At 39.3% G+C, this 23261-nt stretch overlaps 1 protein-coding gene across 1 annotated transcript in view; it reads left to right on the plus strand.

Moving 5' to 3' along the window:
* Positions 1-21101, plus strand: part of LOC136886390 (nucleolysin TIAR) — a 39227-nt gene extending 18126 nt beyond the window's left edge. Inside the window, exon 2 of the mRNA XM_067159166.2 lies at positions 20622-21101. Within this exon, the coding sequence (XP_067015267.1) occupies positions 20622-20800 (179 nt within the window). The 3' untranslated portion in view covers positions 20801-21101. The remainder of the gene's footprint in view (positions 1-20621) is intronic.
* Positions 21102-23261: the final 2160 nt, after the last annotated feature.

A 23261-nucleotide genomic window follows, 5' to 3' on the forward strand; every position in this document is an offset into this window, starting at 1 on the left:
GAAGGCCTACAATATAGAAAGCTCATAACATTGATCAACAATAACATTACATTGACCATTGTTTGTCGTGATGTGCATTGTGTCTTCTGTTGCCCCTCATCTTCGGTAGACAGGATTACTGCTGCGTACAGAGTATTTTTATTTGATTTGCGTCGCACCGACATAGATAGGTTTTATGGCGACGATGGGATAGGAAAGGGCTAGGAGTGCCTTAGGCCTTAATTAAGGTACAGGCCTACCCTTTGACTGGTGTGAAAGTGGGAAACCACGGAATACCATCTTCAGCGCTGCCGACAATGGGGTTAATCCATTATCTCTCGGTTGCAAGCTCACAGCTGCGCACCGCTAACCACACGGTCAACTCACCTAGTCGTACAGAGTGTAACAGCCTGCCTGAATATTGATGGGAAGTAGCTGGGGAGTTAGATAACTTTCTTCTGTAGCATGCCATTCCCCTGGTTTATAAATTTTCTGATGCTACTGGTACGTAACACACTTGATCATCATAGAATTCGGGCTATTCAATCCCTACTCTGAGGCACTGATTGGAATGAACAGTGTGCATATTTAGCGGAATAATGGCAGCTGAGTGTTCATGGCAATCTGCGGCCTGGTCATCCCAGCTCTGGAACTTTGGACTATTAGATTGGCACTGCAATCTAACCGCAGCACTGTTCGTTAAAAGTGATAAAACGTGCGGCTTTCCATTTGATCGAGTATTTTATATGATAGCATTGCTTTTAATCGCTGCATTCATACTTACGTTTTTGTAATGGCCTATGTTGATTTCAGTTAGGAAAACCACAAAGTCAGTCTTTCTGAGTATCCCGTAGCGAAGCACGGGTACATCAGCTAGTTAATAATAAAATGATCCTATGCTGTATCAGTGGCATTAATTACGAATATAAACTTTACTTTCGCCTTAACGCGCATCCTCGTAAATAGTACTAGACAAAAAGAGATACATAACCTGAATCTTAACGTTTGCGTCCAGGTTACATTTTCAGTCTTCTTATTTTCTATAAAAGTTTGTTTCGTTATACAGTTAATTAATTTTAACATTTCTTCGTATGTGTATATTTCAGTCCTAATTCTGTTTTTGACCTGGACTTCCACATTATAGCTTAATAAGAGTCTGATATTGGATTCTAGTATGTAATAAAATCCTCTGACAAACTTTTATTGGCTTAACACATCACATTGTCACTGTTCTGAACGTTGATATTTAAACCTGCATTGGCCATGAACTTTGGTAAAGGGGGATAAAAAAAAAACTTGTGTCCTCATCCTGAGATGGTGCAGCTCTTTTAAGGCACACCCCCAATGGAGGTGAGCTGCATGTACCATTTCAACCACATACCAGCCCTCCTGCCATTCTTAAATTTATGCCAGTACCGGGAATCAAACCCAGGCTACGGAGAACGGCAGCTAATTACCCTAACCGTTACGGTACAGAGGCGGACAAAGGGGGATGATAACTTGCCGACTCGTCAGACACGGTTGATACGTCATTGTCAGTGTCAAATAAAGAAGTCCCAGCCTCATTTTAACTATCACTAGAATCTAATTCCAGAATGAGATCTTTACCTGAATCTTCTCGGTCACTTGCTCGTGAGATATAAATTATTTACTTGCCATATCTAACCGTTACATCACTCAGCGCCACTTGATTTTCAACTGCGCAGATAAGAGAACTCGAGACTAGCACGTGTTTACTTAGATCACAAAACCCACAACGTGGGAAATTACCTGTAAGCTGAAGTAAAAATGTTCATCTGCCCATTGTCTACTACTGGAAAACTGATATACCGTATAATCCCGAATACCACCCGTCACCGAATAAGACCCGCACCCTAAATTTGAGACGGCAAAATACGGAAAAAAATAAAAAATGAAATAACTTACATACCTATTTAATTTTCTTCAAATATAGCACAAATATAAATTCAAACTGCTTAGAATTAACAAAATCATCACAAAAATCGTAAATAAAATCGGTCCAATACTCAGATCATTCACAACTCACCGTCGTCATCTGAAGTTTCACTATAGGAACTTCCGTCGCAAGCAGTAACTTGTTTAATTTGTTGATCTTCCTTTCTCTCATTTGTATTAGCCTCCCAGTTAACATTTGAGAAATTGAGATCACTCACTACAAGGATGTTTCTTTTTGTGTCGTTCCTCACATAGCTGATTACCTTATCAGAAAATTCTGTATCAGGGTCAACAACCACCCTTCCCAGGTCTGTACACCCCAAAAACATAAAGTTGCCTATTATCTTTAGAGATGAGCTTTATACCTAGAATTTCATGTTTCTCATCCTTAATTTTTTTGTAGCTTACGAATTCTCCTTTCACTAGTATGAACAGCCCCACCTCCTACAATTCCATTCCTGTTGCTACGATAAACACTTCAGTTCTGTGAGAAGATTCCTGCATTCACAATATCACTTTTCATCCATGATTCAACTCCTATTACAATATCTGGAAAATATAAGAGGGTGTATGTAAATTATACCAACAAAAATCAAGGATTCTCTTCATGAGATTAGCAGATAAAACTTTTCAAATTCAAATTGATGAACTCACGGTATTTGCTGTGCTAGAGCACAAACTGCTGCCCGCCACTGTGCTTCAAGGAAGGAAGGAAGGGGAAGTGGGTTGTATGGTAGACAGAGTTAATGTTCCATGCGAATGCACAGTTTCTTCATTCGACTCGCAAAGAATTGTCCTCGTCTCTTACAGGCAGTATCCACAGTTAGTTTATATAGCAACCATAATTGCACACACAGTACAAGAACACACAATAATTAAGACACACATGTCAATCAAGGAATGCGCTCAATCCTCTCGTCTTTTGGTCTCGGTCACATTTGTTATTATTTAACATCTGTGAAAATGCATTCCTTCACTCACATCATTGTAAAAAGGAATGAAATACTGAATGAAAGAAACAATACACCCAATGGGTTGATTACAGTCAATCTTGAATATTCATCCCTTGTAACTTCAATCTTGTAGCCCCGGCGAGTGGGGGACGCACATGTAGAACACACCCGCGGTATCCCCTGCCTGTCGTAAGAGGCGACCAAGGGATGATTGAATTAAAACCATGAAACTACTTTTGATTTGTACCATCATGCGGGGAACGCCATGGGTTGCCTGTACTTGCGAGTAGTACCACTAAATTAGGTACGAAATAGGTTTGTGATTCGTAGCAGTAAAGAGGCTGACATGGGGGTTTCCAGTACCTGTGCATCGTACCCATGTGAGCAACACCGTGGGTCTGGGCGTAGCCTGTGTGTTGTACTGCTATATGAGCGACACCGTCGGTTTGCGTTGCCTGTGATTGGTGCCCACGGTGTGAGGAACACACGGGAATAGCGGCGCCCGTGATTAGTACACCTAGGTGAGGAGCCTCATCGGTTTGCGTTGGCTGTGAGTGGCACCATTGTGTGAGAAACACCATAGGTCTGCGTTCCCTGTACAAAGTACAATACTTGTGAGTAGTACCATCTCATGTGGAACACCGTGAGTCTTCGCTACTTTTGATTAGTACCCCAACATGACAAATACCATGGTTCTACTTTGCTCGCGACATGTACCATTCTGTGGGGCCTTAGACATGGATTATGCACCCCTTTAGCTATCAGGCATCATTGTGCTTTATAAGTGGTCCCTTGGTCAGTAATACTATTAATTACAATCTTTTTTTGAGTCTGATCCACTGTTTTTGTTTGTTTGTTTTTTGTTGGGTTCATGTCCATCCATTCATTCTTCATGACATTTTTTATTTTATTTTGGTCACTGGATGAATTTCTACTTTTTGTTATTTCATTTCGTACCATTAGGGGCCGATGACCTCAATGTTAGGCCCCTTTAAGCAACAAGCATCATCATCATCACTTCGATCTTGACATGCATACCGGATGAGTTGGCCATGCGGTTAGGGGTTCACAGCTGTGAGTTTGCATCCGGGAGATAGTAGGTTTGAATCCCACTGTCGGCAGCCCTGAAGGTGGTTTTCCATAGTTTCCCATTTTCACACCAGGCAAATGCTGGGGCTGTACTTTAAGGCCACAGCCCCTTCCTTCTCATTCCTAGGTCTTTCCTGTCGCATCCTCGCCATAAGACGTATCTGTGTCGGTATGGACGAAACAAACTGTATAATGGGGCTGGGAAGTGACTGCGCCAAACAAAGGAGATTTTTTATTTTTTTTTGCTTTATGTCGCGCCGACACAGATAGGTCTTATGGCGACGATGGTATAGGAAAGGCTTAGGAATGGGAAGGAAGCGGCCGTGGCCCTAATTAAGATACAGCCCCAGCATTTGCCTGGTGTGAAAATGCGAAACCACGGAAAACCATCTTCAGGGCTGCCGACAGTGGAGTTCGAACCCACTATCTCCTGGATGCAAGCTCAAGCTACACGCTCCTAACCGTGCGGCTAACTCGCCCAGTGGAGAAACTTGTGCATGCGCAATGAGCATAATCTCTGTCTCCGTCTATCATACACCTCACTTCCCTTCCCTTTCTAAAGCACCGAGCTCGATAGCTGCAGTCTCTTAAGTGTGGCCAGTATCCAGTGTTCGGGAGATAGTGGGTTTGAACCCCACTGTCGGCAGCCCTGAAGATGGTTTTCCATGGTTTCCCATTTTCACACCAGGCAAATGCTAGGGCTGTACCTTAACTAATGCCACGGCTGCTTCCCTCCCACTCCTAGTTCTTTCCTGTCCTATCGTCACCATAAGACCTCTCTGTGTCTGTGCGACTTAAAGCCACTAGCAAAAATAAAAAACCTTCCTGAAGCACAGCAAATACAGCGAGTTTGTCAATTTGAATCGCACGACTGGAAGTAACAAAGGTACCTTATTTTCTTGAAAAGAAAAATTTTCTCTGCCAGTTGGATTGCGCCATTGTTCTTTATATGACACAAAGAGCATCCCTGATTTTTTTTTTTTTTTGCTATAATTTAGATGTGTTCTCTATAGTTAGAGGCATGATTTTTTTGCATTAATTTATGTTTGATTTCGTGAAAAGGGAACAATTTTCACATTGTTTCGCGAAATAGGGCTGACCCCATCACGTTAATTTTGGTTTAATCCTCTCCCAAAGCTATTCATAAAATTTTAATTCGTGAGATTTGTGAAATATTTATGTGTAAGGTAGATAAATAAAGAGAATCAATATTGTTAAAAATTAATTATTCCTTATGTAATCTTGATTAGAACTGTAATATAGCCCTATACAAGATTACAAAACAAATTGCCCTTTCAGTCTACATGGGCATAAATTTCACCCTATATGGCCATACTATTAAGGGATTTTATAGAATATTAATACAAAGAAATGCTTCTGATGAAATGAGAAATCCTTATTCTGTATTCTGTTCTCCTTCATACACGTGGTATTAGAATACAATTTCAAGATCGTTATTTTCCATGTATTTTTGCTGCATTTTTGCACTCATCGCAAAATAAGTAAATTTCGCTATAAAATGGCCTTGTCGCTTTAATTTGCTGTAATTCGTGAAAACAAAATCACTAATTTCTTAACCAGAATCATACGATTCGTTAAGATATCTAAAAATCGCTTCAAAATATTTTTTGTCGCGTTTATCGTTAATGCAAAAAAAATCATGCCTTTATCGAATGAATTCTATTCATTTCTCTATATACAGTATATATTTCACAAGAACATCAGCACATGTACTGTGTGTGACCACAAGGATCCTGAATTTTACAAAAATCGCTAGTATATGTAATGTTAACACTTGGAAGATAATAAACACAAATGGAGCTTAGGTGGAAAGCCCCTTCTAGGAAAAGAAGACAAAGCAGAAAGATGGCAGGAACATATCCAACGGTTGAATCAAGGTAAAGATTTAGATGATTTGGTTCTGTAACAAGAGTAGGCTGTTGATGCTGATGAAAGGGGAGACCCAATTTTGAGGTCAGAGTTTCACAGAGCTGAGAGAGACCTAAATAGGAACAAGGCACCTGGAATTGAAGACATTCCCTCTGAATTACTTAGGAGAAACCAGCATGGCAGGGTTATCCCATTTAGTGTGTAACATGTATGAGACAGGAGAAGTACCATCTGATTTTTGCCAGAATGTAGTTATACCTATTCCCAAGAAAGCCGTTGCTGACAAGTGTGAAAACTACTGCACCATTAGTTTAGTATCTCATGCCTGCAAAATTTTAACACTTATTATTTACAGAAGAATGGAAAGACAAGTTGAAGCTGAGTTGAGAGAAGATGACTTTTGCTTCAGAAGAAATGTAGGAACACGTGAAGCAATCCTGACTTTGTCTGATCTTAGAGGATCGAATTAAGGACAAACCCCCTTTGGGTGGGGCGCAGATGAAGAGTATCCCCTGCCTGTCATAAGAGGCGACTGAAAGGGGCGACCAAGGGATTATTGTATTAGAACCATGAAACTACTTGTGATTAGTACCACCACGCGGGGAACACCATGGGTCGCTTTTACTTGCGCGGTCCCTTTGGGTGGGGCACGCAGATGAAGAGTATCCCCTGCCTGTCATAAGAGGCGACTGAAAGGGGCGACCAAGGGATTATTGTATTAGAACCATGAAACTACTTGTGATTAGTACCACCACGCGGGGAACACCTGGGTCGCTTTTACTTGCGCGTAGTACCACTGTGTTAGGTACAAAATAGGTTTGTGATTAGTAGCAACATAGTGCGTTGCCGGCTTTTACAGTACCTGTGTTTAGTACCACTTTCAGAGCGACACCATGGTTCTGGCTTGCCTATGATTAGTACCCACTATATGAGGAACACCACGGGATAGTGCGAGTCCCTGTGGTTAGTACAGGAATGTGATGAACACCATACAGTAGGTTTGCATTGCCTGTAAATGGCGCCGCAATGTGCGAAACACCACAGGTCCAAAATCATCATCATCGGTTTGCCCTTCCAGCGAGCCGGGTAGGGTGTTTGAAAACGAGCGTCTTCCAAAGTTGCCTATTCAAAAACATTTCGTTGTCCAAGACAGATTCCAAATTCCATCCTCTTCTCTCCACGTCTTCCCTCAGTTGGTCCATCCATCTTCTTGGTCTTCCAGCTGGTCTTCTACCTGTTATTCTCTTTTCCAAATAAGCACATGGTAACCTTGTGCTATTCATTCGTTTAACATGCCCAAACCATTTAAGTCTAGATGACCTAAGTCTTTCCTCCATCGATTCATTTAGACCTAGGTTAGATCGGATCTATTCATTTTTCACATGATCAAGTCGGGTCTTTTGGAGGGCAGTTCTAAAAAAATTCATTTCACAGGCTTGAATCCTACTACAATCCTTTGATGTTAGTGTGCAGGTTTCCAGAAAATATGTAAGGATGGGAATGAAATATGACTTGTACAGGGTCATTTTTGTTCTTTGTGGGACCTTCTCATCCCATAGTAGGTGTCTAACGATGCTGTAAAAGTTAGAGCCTTTGGTTACTCTGTTTGTTATTTCTATCTCAGCTCTGTTATTACTAGCCATTACGCTTCCTAAATTACTGAATTGGTGTGCTACTTCAACTTGGTGGTCCTGTATTTTTATGTTACATTCTGTATTATGTCTGCTGATTTTCAATGCTACTGTTTTTGATGGGTTCAATTTCATTCCATAATCATCAAACTTCTTACACCATGCATTCAGATTATTTTGCACTCCCTCCTCTGTTTCATCCCATATTGCCACATCATCTGCAAACACCAGAGCCTGAAGATCTTTATTACCTTTTCCTTTTAGTTCCTTTAAAATGGTATCTGGTCTACTGTCGCATACGATAGCAGAATATATTCTGACCTGAATTACATGTGCGAATTTCATTACCTGAGATTAGTACCATAATGTGTTGAATACCGCGAGTCTACGCTTCTTTTGATTAGTACCGCAACATGACAAATATTATGGTTCTACTTTCCTAGCGATAAAGTACCATTATGAGAGACCGATGACTTGGCTTTTGGACTCCTTTAGACTACAAGCATCATCGATTCAGTATTATGCTATAGTAGCAGTACCTTGGTCAGTAGTACTACTGTTTTACATCAGTTTCTATGAATGTGAGGCATTGCAGGTCGAATCCACTGATTGTTTTAAATTCATGTCCATCCATTCATTCTTCTTCCTCACGTTTTGAATTCTGGTCAGTGGAGGATTTTGGACTTTTTATTTGTCATTACATTTCATCTCCTTTCATACCATTAGGGGCCAATGACCTCAATGTTAGGCCCCTTTAAACAACAAGCATCATCATTATCATCATCTAAGAAGGACAAGCCCACGTACATCTAGATCTAGAAAAGACATTCAATAATGTTGATTGGACCAAGCTATTGAAGATTCTGAAGGCGATTGGGATCGGATACCTAGAATGAAGAATTATCTACAATCTGTAAAAAAAAATCAGTCTGCAGCGATAAGAAAAAGAAGCAGCAATCCGGAAAGGAGTGAGGCAAGGCTGCAGTCTATCCCCCCTCCTTTTCAGTGTTTACATAGAACAGGCAGTAAAGGAAATCAGAGAGAAATTTGGAAAGGGAATCTCATTCCAAAGAGAGGAAATCAAAACCTTGAGATTTGTCAATGATATGATTATTTTATCTCAGGCTGGAGAAGGTCTCGAGAAGTTGCTGAATGGTATGGAAGAAGTCTTGGGTAAGCGCTACACGACGAAATAAATAAGTCTAAAACAAAAGTAATGGAGTGCAGTTGAACGAAGACAGGTGATGCAGGGAATATTAGATTAGGAAATGAAGTCGTAAAGGAAATAGATGAATATTGTTACTTGGGTAGTAAAATAACTATCGATGGCAGAAGTAAGTAGGACATAAATTGCAGACTAGCACAAGCAAGCTTTCTTAAGAAACGAAATTTGCTCACTTCAAACATTAATATAGGTATTAGAAAGACGTTTCTGAAGACTTTCATCTGGAGCGTGGCATTGTACAGAAGTGAAACATGCACAATAACCAGCTCAGAAAGAAAAAGAATCGTCAGCTGTAACTCGATCTGAGTGTATATAACTTCTTCCTGCATTCATTTACCAATTCAACTCAGTTTATGGATGTGTTTGCGATGACTAAACAGACCAATCCTGGCATAAAACATAAGCCCACACAAATCGCATTGAATGGATGGAGGAGGACGGGGTTGTAATTGACGGAGTTTTCTTGCTTGTCGCTTGGCTTCTTGATGTCTGCAGCGTTCTCTTTCAAACAAGTTTACCGTGGTGGATGTAGTGTTCCGCCACAGTGAACGGTCCACAGCACATTCTTCCCATGTCTGTATATCTATACCAGTTGTCTTCACGATGTGTTTCAGCTTGTCCTTAAAGCGCTTAAGATGGGCTCCATGAGGTCTACTGCCGGACCGGAACAAAGTTTAACGATAAATAATTTGGCGGGGAAGCCTGGTATCACCCATGCGGTGAACATGGCCTAACCATCTCACTTGATGTGTGATGATTGTTGCCTCATTGCTATTTAGCTGCACTTTGTCGAGAACTGCTGTGTTAGTCACATAGTCCTTTCACTTAATATTCAAGATGAATCTCTTTTACTGTTGGTGGAAGCGCTCAAGTTTTTTGATACCATGGCGATAGTGTGTCCAAGTTTCACAGCCATACAGCAGCGTGGAAATGACAACAGTTTTGTTCACCATGAATTTGGTATGCAGTTTTAGGTCGTTCCTCATAAAGACTGTGCATTAACCATAGAAATACTGCATGAGCAGCCCCAATTCTATGATCAACCTGTTCCAGTGTTGTGTCAAAGATGGAGATACTGAACTCGGGAAGAGTTAATCCTGGGGCAGGTTGTGCAAGTACCTTCATTTTTTTCACATTAGTGGCAAGACCAAAGCGATCACATGCAGTTTTGATGATTGATTGATGCTTGTTGTTTAAAGGGGCCTAACATCGATGTCATCGGCCCCTAATGGTACAAAATGAAATGACAAAAGTTCAAAATCATCCACTGACCAAAATAAAAAATGTCATGAAGAATGAATAGGTGGACATGAATTTAAAACAATCAGTGGATCCGGCTCAAAAAACACATGCAGTTTTAAAGCAGTTGACTGACTGTTGTAGTTCTGCAGGTGTTAGAGCAGGAGATGCGGTGTCATCGGCATACTCCAGTTCTGTCACTCGGGTAACAAGAGTAGGTCTGTGTGAGCGAAGTCTTGCCAGATTGGAAAGACCACCTCCATCAAAACGAAATTTAATATCCATGCCTAAGTTGTTTGTATATGATTCATGCAGCATGGCAGCCATGTACAGTGCAAAGAGTGTAGGAGCAAGCTCACAGCCTTGTTTCAATCCATGAGTGATTGGGAACGAATCTGATACTGAGTTACCATGAAGAACCTGTCCAGACATGCCATCATGAAGAGCTTGAACCAATTCCACATAACGTTCAGGACATCCAAAATGTCTGAATACTTTCCACATAGCAGATCTTGGTTCTGAATCAAAGGCTTTTTCCAGATCATACAAAACTAAATACAGAGGTTGCTGTTGCTCTCTGCATTTTTCCTGGAGTTATCTAGCACAGAAGATCGTATCTGTTGTGCCTCTGGAGGTTTGGAAACCACATTGAGACTCAAGCAAAATCCTCTCCGAGATAACTCTGAGCCGATTTAATAGAAATCTTGTGAGAATTTTACATACAATTGACAAAAGCGATATATCACGGTAGTTCCCACATACACTATGATTGCCTTTCTTGAAGATAGTGATGATGGTAACATTCTTGAAGTCATCAGGTACTTCTCGAGTTTACCAAATCAAGAGGATAAGTGTGAAAAGTCTAGTCTTCAAGGGTATACCACTATTTTGTATCAGTTCGAGAGGGATGTTATCAGGACTAGGAGCCTTTCTTGGTTTTAATTGATTGAGTGCTTTGGTGAAGTCTCTGTATGTAGGTGGAACTGCCATCCATGGTTGTTGGTGCTGCTGAGGAACATTACGACGAAAGTCCTCAGCAGCATTGGAGACACAAAGAAATGTATCTTCCATCGCTCTAAAATTTCTCCATTATCAGTTAAAATGGTGGAGTTGTCAGCGGTCTTCAATGACCCTGATGAAGATCGAATTGGATCATATATCTCCTTATGCCAACATATAAGTTTTGCAGGTCATGGGCATCAGATAGTCTTTGCAGTTCTTCAGCTTTTTGTTGCCATTTTTCCTGTACGTTCCAAGAAATGTTATTTCTTTACATTGGAAGACGGATCTTGAAGATAGGATATATGTGTTTCCCATTTGGCATTGATCAGACATTTGATTTCTTCATTATTTTCATCAAACCAGTCCTGTCTTTTTTTTTTTTTTTCTTTTTTTCTTACAAAACCAATTGTTTCCTCAGCTGACTCGGTGATGACCTTCTGAAGCGTGGCCCATTCCTGATTTGTACTATCACTGCTGACTGGATGACTAGCCAGTTTGTTTGAGATTGCATTTCTGTAGCAATGGATTTAATTTGAAGTTTAGAAGTATTGAATTTCTTTCTGGGCAGGTTGTGGATGGATCTTTTTGGTTTGCGACAGATTGAGAGTCTCAACCGGCATAAAAGGAGCTTATGATCTGTCCAACAGTTATCGACGTTTTCCTTTGTAGTGTCGGGCTTGTCCATAGGAAATCCCGCACAGGTTCTGGGCCTACAAGATGTGTTTCTGCCCCTTTCCTGGCCAGTTTATCTGCCTTTTCATTTCCTTCTATACCTGCATGCCCTGGTACCCATATTATTTTGACAACGTTGTACTTTGAGAGCTTCAGGAGAAATGAATGGCAATACCAGACAATTCTGGATATTATTCGGACTGCTTCTAGTGCCTTAATGGTCGCTTGGCTGTCAGTAAAAATGAAAGTGTTCTTATTCCTATAGTTCATTTTCAGACTTTCTTCAAGACATGTTGTGATAGCTATTACTTCCGCTTGAAAGACTGTAGTCTGTTTGCCCAGGCTCATCTGGATTGATCTCTCAGATCAGCCGCATTACTTGTCTTAAGTTCTACCAGGCTCTTGAAAGCTCTTCACTGTTCTGAAAAATATGCTATCCTTCAATCTCTGATTGAGGCACTGGCCTTCTGACTCCAGCTGGGCAGGTTCAATCCTGGCTCCGTCCGGTAGTTTTTTAAGGTGCTCACATACGTTAGCTTCATGTAGGTATTTTTACTGGCATGTAAAAGAACTCCTGTGGGACAAAATTCCAGCACCTCAGCATCTCCGTAAACTGCCAAAAGCGGTTAGTGGGATGTTAAAAAAAAAAAATTAATTAACAATCTCTGATTCAACTAATTTAGCTGACGCTGAGGGCTGTAACTTGCCTATGGATAGTTAATAACAATGCTGAATTTACTTCACAAAAGTACTTTTTTATTAATTTTTTATTCTGAGCTAAAGTTGAAAATGAATACTTAAAATGAGGTAATTATATAAATTTTCCTGTAAAAAATATGTCTTGTATCATTTCTAGGACTGTACTTGATGATGATAAGCCTAGCCAATACAGTATACTTAGAAGCCCTAAAAATTTCAAAGGTGTCACTACCGTTGACTAATCTGGTGTGAAAAAGCATAGAAAAATAACGCGAAACAATTCCTGAAGTAGCGTAGAGGAAAGATCCTTCTTGTATATTTACTAGGCGCCTAACCCCTAAAAGTATTCTTATTTATATTGAAGAATTAAAACAGAGTTTGTATAAAGCTGATAAATGAGACCTTTTTCTGTGTCCCTATTGGCTTACTTTGGTTAGCTGTATAAAGATGAGTTTTCTGTTGTTTCCAATAGAGTTCACAGTAATAACAAAACTTATGTCAGAAATGGTCCTCCTTTTCAATAATATGTTACATAATGTTTACATTACATTTTTTACAATTAAAATTAAAAGTACAATAGTTCCACCTTTTCAATACAAATTCAAGTAAAGTGGGTTACTTTACAGAAGAAACATTTATTAGGTACTAGTTTCAACCCATTATTAGGCTCATCATCAGCCAAAAGCTCAAGTTGCACTATGTATCAAATAGTCCATAGAAATTGTAAGAAAGTCGCAAAAACATAGTGGATTTGACATTATAAAGATGAAGAAGAAATAGTCACAATTGTGATAAAAGTTACAGCTGCTGCATAAAATGCATAAATTAACGCACTTAGCTGTTGTTGAAGGAAGAACTCAAGATGATCAATTGGGATGTCGAAGAATCTTGAGACTTGTAATTCATTTGTTATGAAGTTCTGACATCTTGCGTTGTGATGTATTGGACGTATTGCATAACTTATGGAAACTGAAGAATCTTTAGAGTTGTATATCACTTGTTATGAAGTTCTAACAGCTGTATGTCATCAAAGGTAGTAGTGGTGTTAAGAAAACAATTTACGCACACGTAGTGAACAATGTAGAAAGATGGTACATAAATGTCATTCAAAGAGAATAAAGTCCTTAAAAAAACTGAAGGTAAAAATAGCGCTTGATGTAGGTGGAGAAGATTTGCAGTTCAATTCGGAAATAAATTAAATAAAATTGATAGTAATAAAAGCTAAATTAGTAAAGGTGGTAGTGAAAAAAGTAGAAAAAACTAATAGAAAAAGTAATAAAAATATATAATTTGTAATATGTGACACACCTTGCGCTGCAGTGTTTTGGACATATTGTAAAACTTGAGTGATGGGAAGTATGAGTAAGGAAGATATAAAAGGGAGGGGAAAAAATGGGTAGGACAGATCGGAGAGAAACAGGGAAGGGAGAGGGAAGAGAGGAGGGTGGGGGTGAGGGAATAGGAGTAATTGTTGAGGAAAGGTGCCATGAATTGAATGGAAAAATCTATTTTAGATTAGTTAAATTAAAATTTCTAATAATAATAAACAGGAGGTCAAATAGAATGTTGGAATTCTCAGAAATATCATTTAGGTTATAGTTTGAGTTGAAATATTGATCTAAATGTATGAAATAGTTTTCTGTTGTATCAAGTAGGGGGCCTTTGTTTAATATCTTAAGGATTTCCATATCTTGCTCTATGTTAGTAAAATTATGGTTGTAATCTTGCATGTTATATCTTAGGGCATTAATTGTTCTGAATATCTTGTGTTGAAACTTCTCCCAGTCTGTCCAACATATGAAAATTTACAATGATTACACTTGATTCTGTAAACTCCTTTGAGAATCTACAGTATTAGTTATGTTAAGAGGAGTGGAATTGTATAAGATATCTGCATTTTTATTATTTGTTTTAAAGGCCATTTTTACATTGTGTTTCTTAAAAATGTTTGTGATTTTTATAGATGTCTCTATTAAATGTGAAAGTGGAAATTAAGGGGATGTTCAGTTTTTCTTTCTTTAAAGTGTTTACAGGATGATGTCTGTATTTATTATTCTTTCAGTGAAAAAATTATTGAAATCATTGGATTTTGCGATGTGTTCAATTTGTTATTTAGATCTTTTTTAGACATAGGTACAGTAAAGTCTCGGTGAACTAAGTTGTTGTAAGTTGCTCAGTTATGAGTCTGTGAGTCCTTAAGATATTAAACAAAGGCCCCCTATTTGATATAACAGAAAGCTGTTTCGTACATTTAGGTCAGTATTTCAACTCAAACTATAACCTAAATGACATTTCTGAGAAAACAAACATTCTATTTGACCTCCTGATTATTATTTTTAGAAATTTGAATGTAACTAATCTAAAATAGATTTTCCATTCAATTCATAGCACCTTTCCTCAGCAATTATTCTATTCCCTCACCTCTCAGCTCCACTTTAAATTAGTCTCACCTCTCTTCCTCCTCCCCTTCCCATTTCTCTCCGATCTGTCATACCCATTTTTTCCCTTGCTTCTTTATCTTACTTACTCATACTTCCCGTCACATAAGTTTAGCAATGCGTCTAACACATCACAGCAGAAGGTAAGTCACATATTATACATTACATATTTTTATTACTTTTTCATTTTTCTCCCATGTTTTTCATTACCCTCCTTTACTAATTTGGATTTTATTGCTAACAATATCATTTATTTCGCTTATTTCCGTAAGTTATGCAATACGTCCAACACATCACAGCGCAAGGTGTCAGAACTTCATAACGAAAGAATTACAAGTCTCAAGATTCTTCGACATCCAAATTGATCATCTTGAGTTCTTCCTTCAACAACAGCTAAGTGCATTAATTTATGCATTTTATGCATTATCTGTAACTTTTATCACAATTGTGACTATTTCTTCTTCATGTTATGTTGCTAACCTGTCTTCTGCATACGCTGAACGGTAGTTTTACCCATTCATACATAAGCCCACTGTATGTGGTGCTGCTCTAAGGCTATTCCTCTGTTAGAATAACAGATGGAAAGCAAAACAGAATTTTCAGTTTTCATGGTATAAGAAATACCCTTGGCTGACAGGGTGCTCTGAGATAAATAAGTTATATTATTTTACCTATAGAAATGCCGATAAACATAAAAGTTTAAGAAGCCATCAGACCCAGTGAAATATATAAGAGAAGCAGATTTTTTCAGCGTACTCAGTGTCTGCTCCTTTGCTTCGCCACTGGACATCGTACCACAACATCAGTGTGCGTGTGGAAGCAGTGGACCTAAGAGAACCGGGCACATAAAAAATCTGGTAGTAGACTCTGGACTGTAACAACACTTTTCTTTCCCAGTATCCCCGAAGACCTGTAGATGAGATACTTCAGTGTTGAACCATTTGCAGAGAAGGAGAGAGACTTAAAATGTTTCCATTGGTGTCATTAAAATACTGCTGGACTTACCAAGCGAGTTGTCCATGCAGTTAGGGTCGCGTAGCTGTGAGTTTGCATTCCGGAGATGGTGGGTTTGAATCCCCCTGTTGATAGTCCTGAAATTGGTTTTCCGTGAATTCCCATTTTTTTCACATTCTTATCAGGCAAATACTGGTCACGGCCGCCACCTTCCCAATCCTAGCTCTTTCCCATGCTTGCATCACAGAAAACCTTCAATGTATTAGAACGACATTAAACTACTTGCAAAAAAAGAAGAAGAAGAAACTACTGGACTTAATGGAAAAGTAAAATTTCATTGTCACTTTATATATATTCTAGGTCAGCTATCACCATGCAAACTTTGAAGGAAATTGAAGTGTAGCACCTCAAAAATTTCCCTGGTAGCATAAAAGAACATCCCTGCATAGTATTTTTGCTTGTCGTATCTCTGCACTGGGAATCAGACTGTTGCTCTGATAAGTGCCCCATCTTGGGATAATAATCATATCACACCAACGTGCACTCTGCCTAAAAGTTAAAAGGTTTTTTATGTTAATCTCTAATTGTAATAAAATACTTTCCAGATACTCTATAAATGCAGGAAAATGAAAATTGGTTGGTATGCTTCTCTTATTCACTTTTTGTTTCTGAATAGCATGTCTCATTGCAAACACCTCGATGAAGGGCTAGTTTCATTGAAGAAGTATGCGAGGAGAATATGTTTCTCTTCAGGTTTTTTTGTCTGTCTGTTACTACATTCAGCACAGTCTATTGTAATCTGAGTAAGTGGCTAGATGGTAGGTGGCTTTCTGTTCAGCGGTTTTTCCATCTTGAAACGAAAAAAATATTTTCGAAAGACCCTGAGATGATGGCACCTTTTTCTTTCAAGTTGCTTTACATCTTACCAACACAGATAGGTCTCGTGGCAACGATGGGGACAGGAAAGGGCTAGGAGTGGGAAGAAAGTGGCCATGGCCTTAATTAAGGGACAGCCTCAGCATTTGCCTGGTGTGAAAATAGGAAACCATGGAAAACAATCTTCAGTGCTGCCAACAGTGGGGTTCGAACCCATTGTCGCCCGAATACTGGATACTGGCTGCACGTAAGCGACTGCAGTTATCAAGCTCGGTGAGATGAAACTTGAAGACGTGATATTGCCTAAGAATTGCTAATAGTTTAAATGCTGCCATTGATGTGTGTTATTGTGAGCATAAGCATATTTTAGAAGAAATCATACACCAGTAGAACCCAAAAGGAGCCTCCGTGGCTCAGGCGGCAGCGTGCTGTCCTCTCACCGCTGGATACCGTAGTTCAAATCCTGGTCACTCCATGTGAGATTTGTGCTGGACAAAGCAGAGGCAGGACAGGTTTTCCTCTGGGTATTCCAGTTTTCCCTGTCACCTTTCATTCCAGCAACACTCTCCACTATCATTTCATTTCATCTGTATCGTTGTCCTAGATGAGTGCGACAGGCCTCAGCAGCCGGCACAATTCCTATCCTCGCCGCAAGTTGGGGGCTTCATTTATCCCATTCCTGACCTGGTCATTGACTGGGAAACAGGTTGTAGGTTTTCATTTTCAGTAGAACCCAGAAACTGAATCTGTTGCTGTCCAATTCCAATCGGTGGCTGTGAAAGAGGTGGTGTTTTTTTTTTTTTACATACAAGCACAACAGGAGACTGTGATGTTGAAACACATCTGACATAAGAGTGAAAAAGGGTAGTGATACATTGAAACAGTACACCATCAGAGTATATTTTGACTAGTTTTAGATGCTACTACTTCAGCATTCATACTGACAAATTAAATTCTTCAAGTAGAAAAGGAAGCCTGTTATGTTAACTTGAATATTCCCATTGTAGATGGTTGTAGGAATTTTTTTGACTCACAAGCAAATGATTTGTTAAGACCATTAAATGTTTTCAGAAAACGTGCCCTCCAAAAGAAGTGTTGAGTATTATCTCTACATTTTCACTTACGGGTTAACCTTTTACCCTGGTGAGATGTCTGCACTATTGGAAAAATAATTTTCACCATCAGTAAAGTAATGGACAGTTAGACTGCTAATAATCAGAAATAAAACTGTTACTATTTTTGAGCTTGTCTGTCCGAACATTTGTTATGTAGTCTCTAAATTCTCAGCTAGGACCATTATTGTTCTTATTATTATTATTATTATTATTTTGTTGGACACTAGCAGATTTACCTAGTATTCACACTGGATTTTTTGTTTATTATTATTATTATTATTATTATTATTATTATTATTAAGTTGAAAAAATGTTTCTTGGTTCTTAGAATATCCAGATAAATACCACGAGGAGGTGACAATAATTCCTTCTCTTTACTACTTTACGTCACTTTCGCTCTTTTGCATCTCAGCCTTGCTTGTAAAGGTACCACCAGTTAGTGTTGGAGAACAGGCTACGGCTTGAGACTTTACTACACTAACTCTTAACTTGGGTTACAATTATCTGTTCCATGTATTAAAAAAAGGCAAAGACATTTACTGTCTCAGTTAACAGAGCCCACTACCTCGTCAATAAATGTACATTCCAAGGATGTATTTAAATAATGATCACTGTCTGATTCCCAGCTGGTGACCTGTACAGCAGAAAGAAGAGGGGGGGATAGAATGAGATGCATGAGGTAAGCGTGTGTTAAGTGACAATTCTGGCTTAGGAGTTCATATAGGTTCTACAAAAACATTGAACTTTTTTCTCTCTTCAGTTTGCGTGTTGACACCCAGCTTCTGGAGTAGGGTAAGTAATTTTTTTTTTTTTTTAGCTGAACTGTCACATATATATCGTTTCTGGCTGTTGACACTTCGTCACAACAATTTCCTGCGTCGGGCTGAGTGGCTCAGACAGTTGAGGCGACCTTCTGACCCCAACTTGGCAGGTTCATTCCTGGCTTAGTGTGGTGGTATTTGAAGGTGCTCAGATATGTCAGCCTCATGTCGGTAGATTTACTGGCATGTAAAAGAACTCTTACGAGACTAAGTTCCAGCAACTCAGCATCTCTGAAAACCATAAAAGTAGTTAGTGGGACTTAAAAATAATAACATTATTATTTACAATTCCCTGCATTTCTCCGAGGGGTCTCGGACCTAGCATCAAACAGTATCACTTTTTTCTGAAACATCAGACACAGTCATTCACTTTCTACAAACAAAACTAAACAAGTAGCAGAGTTGCCAGTTGCTCCATTCCAAAAATGATCTGCTTGCCTCAGCAGAGAGAGAACCACAGCATGAAGTATGAATGCTACTAAAATCAACTTTTATGGTAGCAGCTGGCGACTTATCAATGTTGCTGCTTCTTCTTCTTTTCTTTTTCTTCTTCTTTTCTTTTTCTTCTTCTTCTTCTCACACTTGTTTAACTGTTGGAGTTTGAGCTTTGCCCATTTTTATTTCATGTTCTCCCAGTGTAGCTCACTTCTTTCCTCTGGCCAGGATTTACCTTTCTTCTTCAGTTATTTTCCTGAAAATTGTGGACTTTCTTCAGGATCTGTCTTGCAGTCTGTCTGTTTAGTAAGTCTGTCAGACTCTGTTCTCTTATATCCTTCCATGTCTCCATCAGCCATGTGGTATGGTAGGTGAACAAGCTTGTTGTCTGTTGGGAGACAATCTTGCCACATGACCATTGAAAGCTACCCTCCTATTCTGGCCCCTCTATCTGGGAGTAGAGCTCCGAATTGATTGTACATATTGTAAACATAATAACCAAGGCTGTGAACTGTGTTTAGATAATATCTTAATCGCTCTCAGTATTTAGTTATAATAATGGCATGGGGCTTACGGAGAGGCCTGATGCTAGTCTTGAGAGGATTGACACCTGATAGGCGACCTGCATGTCTGTGAGAATAGGACCCTACTTACGGTGAATTCTAATGCTGAAGAAGGCACAAACACAGAGCTCCCGAATCATCGGAATTGACCTTTGAAGGTTAAAATCCCCGATCCGGCCAGGAATTGAACTCGGGATCCCTTGTACCAAACACCAGCCATGGATCTTTCTTCATCTTCAATTCTTAAATTATATCACAACTCTTTGGTAAGTAAATAAATAATAACAATAACAGTTGTCTTTTTATGATCTAAGAGGAACCACAGTGCTAAATTTCTCTCTCAGGGCTTTAGTGGATCCAGTGATAATGTGATGAGTGAGTGGTCTTTCGCATTTATCCTGAAGAGATGCCCATACACTGAAGTTCTGTTTCAAGTAAAACCCAGTAGATCTCTAATGAAATTTGTGGGGCCGGACTATACGCCTTTCCCAGATATTAACAGGGTTTTATTGATGGCAGATGGCCTCACAGAAGACCACAGATGTTATTCCTCAAACAGATCTTGCGTGACATCAGTGCAGTCCACTATGTAGCCCCTGTGATCGTGCAACCTGGAATCACTTAGTGACAGCAGATCAGTCTTTGGACTAAACATTTGATGATGATTATTTCTTCCTATTTATTAGTGACCCTTTTGTTATTCTGATGAAACTAGTTAATATTTGCCGGACTGAGTGGCTCACACAGTTGAGGCGCTGGCCTTCTGACCCCAACTTGATAGGTTCGATCCTGGCTCAGTCCGATGGTATTTCAAGGCGCTCAAATACATCAGCCTCGTGTCAGTAGATTTACTGGCGGGACTAAATTCTCGCACCTCGGCATCTAAAACCGTAAAAAGGTAGTGGGACGTAAAGCGAATAACATTATTATTAGTTAATATTTTGGAATTTGAAGCTGTACAGTTTTGTGAAGATTTTATGAGTCCTTTTTTGTGCATAAAATTGAATTTCAGCGAGGATTCACTTGATGCATCAGTTTAAAAAAAAGTCATATCCCTACTAAAGCAAAAGCATTCATGTTACAGGTATGCAGCCATATGCATTCAACCAGTTCAACTACCAACAACAGAACTACATGGCCCGGATGGGAATGCAGATGACGACTCCTGGCTGGCAAGGTCCCATGCCCGGCGCAGGTCCACACATGGCCGTTGCAGCTCCAGACGCAGCAATGCAGCAGCAGATGTCTTATGGGATGCAGTAAGATGACGATTATAGAAGCAAGCAGTACTATTGTGGTTCTGTTGTGTACCTCAACACAGGTATCTTTCTGGCATGGAAGTACACATACAGTGCATCTTACTTCCATCAAGCCATTTCCTGTGCTATTGCAAGGAGAAAGAAAAAGAAAGATTTTAAACTGGAAAACAAGAAGATAAAAAGCAAGAAAATACAAAAATATTTGTATAATTGAATGTGTTTATAAAGCAGTTTGTTACTTCCATTGTTTTGTCTTCAGTCATCATTTTTCTGATGTATGAATACACTGGTATGGAGGAACAGTTTTCCTTTTTTTTTTTTTTTTCCTTCCTTTGTATTATGTTGCAGCATAAGCTCTCTATTATGAAATACCGGCAGTATCAAGACAGTTTAGAGAAAAATACATAAGGGATTTTTATTGTTATATCTGGCTCAAAAATTCTGTGATGAAAAAAATGTAAATCTGAGCCATAACAGGGCCTAATGTGTTTTGCTACACTTTTATTGTCCATTTCTTCAAAATTATACTCGAACAATTCAACGTATATATAAATTATAATTGTTAAGAATCACAGCAGACAAAAGTCTCTGTGAACTAAACATTTGTCTCCCCAGTGTCCCTTTTCTTTTCCCCTCAGGTAATATTGCAGTATTTTGTTATTCTTTTCCTCTTATTTAAAAGCCAGTCTTTGCCTCTAGCATGTAATTTTGTGTATATAACTGTCTACCTGGTGATCTCCTGCCATGTGTGCTTACAAAGTCCTGATATCTAGACCAAATCATGTGTCCAGCAAAGAGAAGCGTGGTACTACAGCCCTGGCAGACATGTGACAATTGACTGCCGCTCATCACGAAGACCTGTAGCTTATGACGTGACACGTGGTCAGCGCAGTGAATCCTCTCAGCTGTTATTTTTGGCTTTCTAGACTGGAGCAGCTGTCTCACCGTCAGATAGCTCCCCAACTGTTCTCATGTAGGCTGAGTGGACCTTGAAACAGGCCTCATATGCAGGTAAAAATCCCGGGAATCTTAAGCTGGGACCTCTCAGTAAGAGGCAGACTTCCTACCACTAGACTGTACGGCTGATGCAACTCATTCATCCATACTAATGTTTGTTTTAAACTGGCTAAAGTACCCATTCTTCATATGGATTTATTTATTATTGGAAATGCGCACAGATGTGCAGAGTATAACAAAAATTATTTAAATATTATTTCTACTAACATTTAGTTTCACGTATTCACATATGGTTTTTATTCACTTTGTACACAGTTCGATGTGATAACGATCACACGTTTATTTCACACAGTTGACATACGCAAGTCTTCATCGGATTGTGGTATATCTTTTTTTTGCAGAGGTGATGATGGAAGCCATGCACAGACAGTTTTATTAGTACATGTCTCATCTCGAAGTTTGCTGACGTCCAGGTCCTATCGATCATCGCAGTAGAACTCTGGCCAGATTTCTACACGGCGGTCCCTTAAACTTAGTAATTCTTGTTCTGCTGCTATGGTTGATGGGAGCACGAAGGTTGTTTTCCAGTCCTCCAGCAGAAAAGTCTCTCTAGCTAGTACATATGTTAGGCAAGATCTTGTTGATTTGGATACACCCAGGGCTTTCTTTTAGGAAGCATGCTTTAACTCATTCAAGGTAGCTAGGTTTTTCCTGGTGAGGTCAGGCCATATAATTTCAATGCCATAGGTTAGGATAGGAATAACCTTTGCCTCAAATAATTGGATTGCTGTTTCCAAGCCGAGTGCTTGTATTTGCTTATATTATTTATTGCTAGGATAGTTTGTGCAGCTCTTTCTATTATGTGCTTTGCAAAGCATTTGCCTCTAGGTTTTAGCGTGATCACTAAGTATTTGAAATCGTTGACTATTTTGAGTTCGTTGTTGGAGATGGCAATCTGTGTTCCGTTAATGTGGATTTATGAGCAAGGATTAAAGTTGTATGCAAATACATGCGTGTCTTACAACACCCTCTTGTAGATAATATTTAACGACCTTCTTGTCTGGTATGTAAATATATAGGTTATGCCCCCTCGACACTTGAGAATCTAATGTATCCAATATGTTCCTTGATATGTTCTCAGTCACATCACAGCAGAAAATATGAGTGGACATGTACAGCAGGAAGTTAGGTTAGGTTACTTGAGTTTTACTAGTGGATTTAATTTTCATCATCCCCAGCATTGTATGCCTACCTCTACCTAGGGTACACAAGCTGCATCATAGACATACATCATCCTCAGAGTTAATTGCACGATCACTATTCTCCAGCATTTGAATCTGCTCTGACCCACGCTCACTGTCATTACAAGCTGTGGAAATCAGAATGCTCTGATGGAGTCTTGGGCTGGTGTCATTCGACCACGCAAAGAACAGTGATGACAACTGAAAGTCACATTAATTGTAGAGAAACTCTGGGATGATAGATTTCAATGGTAGCGACACGTCATT

Source organism: Anabrus simplex, chromosome X (genome assembly GCF_040414725.1).
Source record: "Anabrus simplex isolate iqAnaSimp1 chromosome X, ASM4041472v1, whole genome shotgun sequence".
Lineage (NCBI taxonomy): Eukaryota > Metazoa > Arthropoda > Insecta > Orthoptera > Tettigoniidae > Anabrus > Anabrus simplex.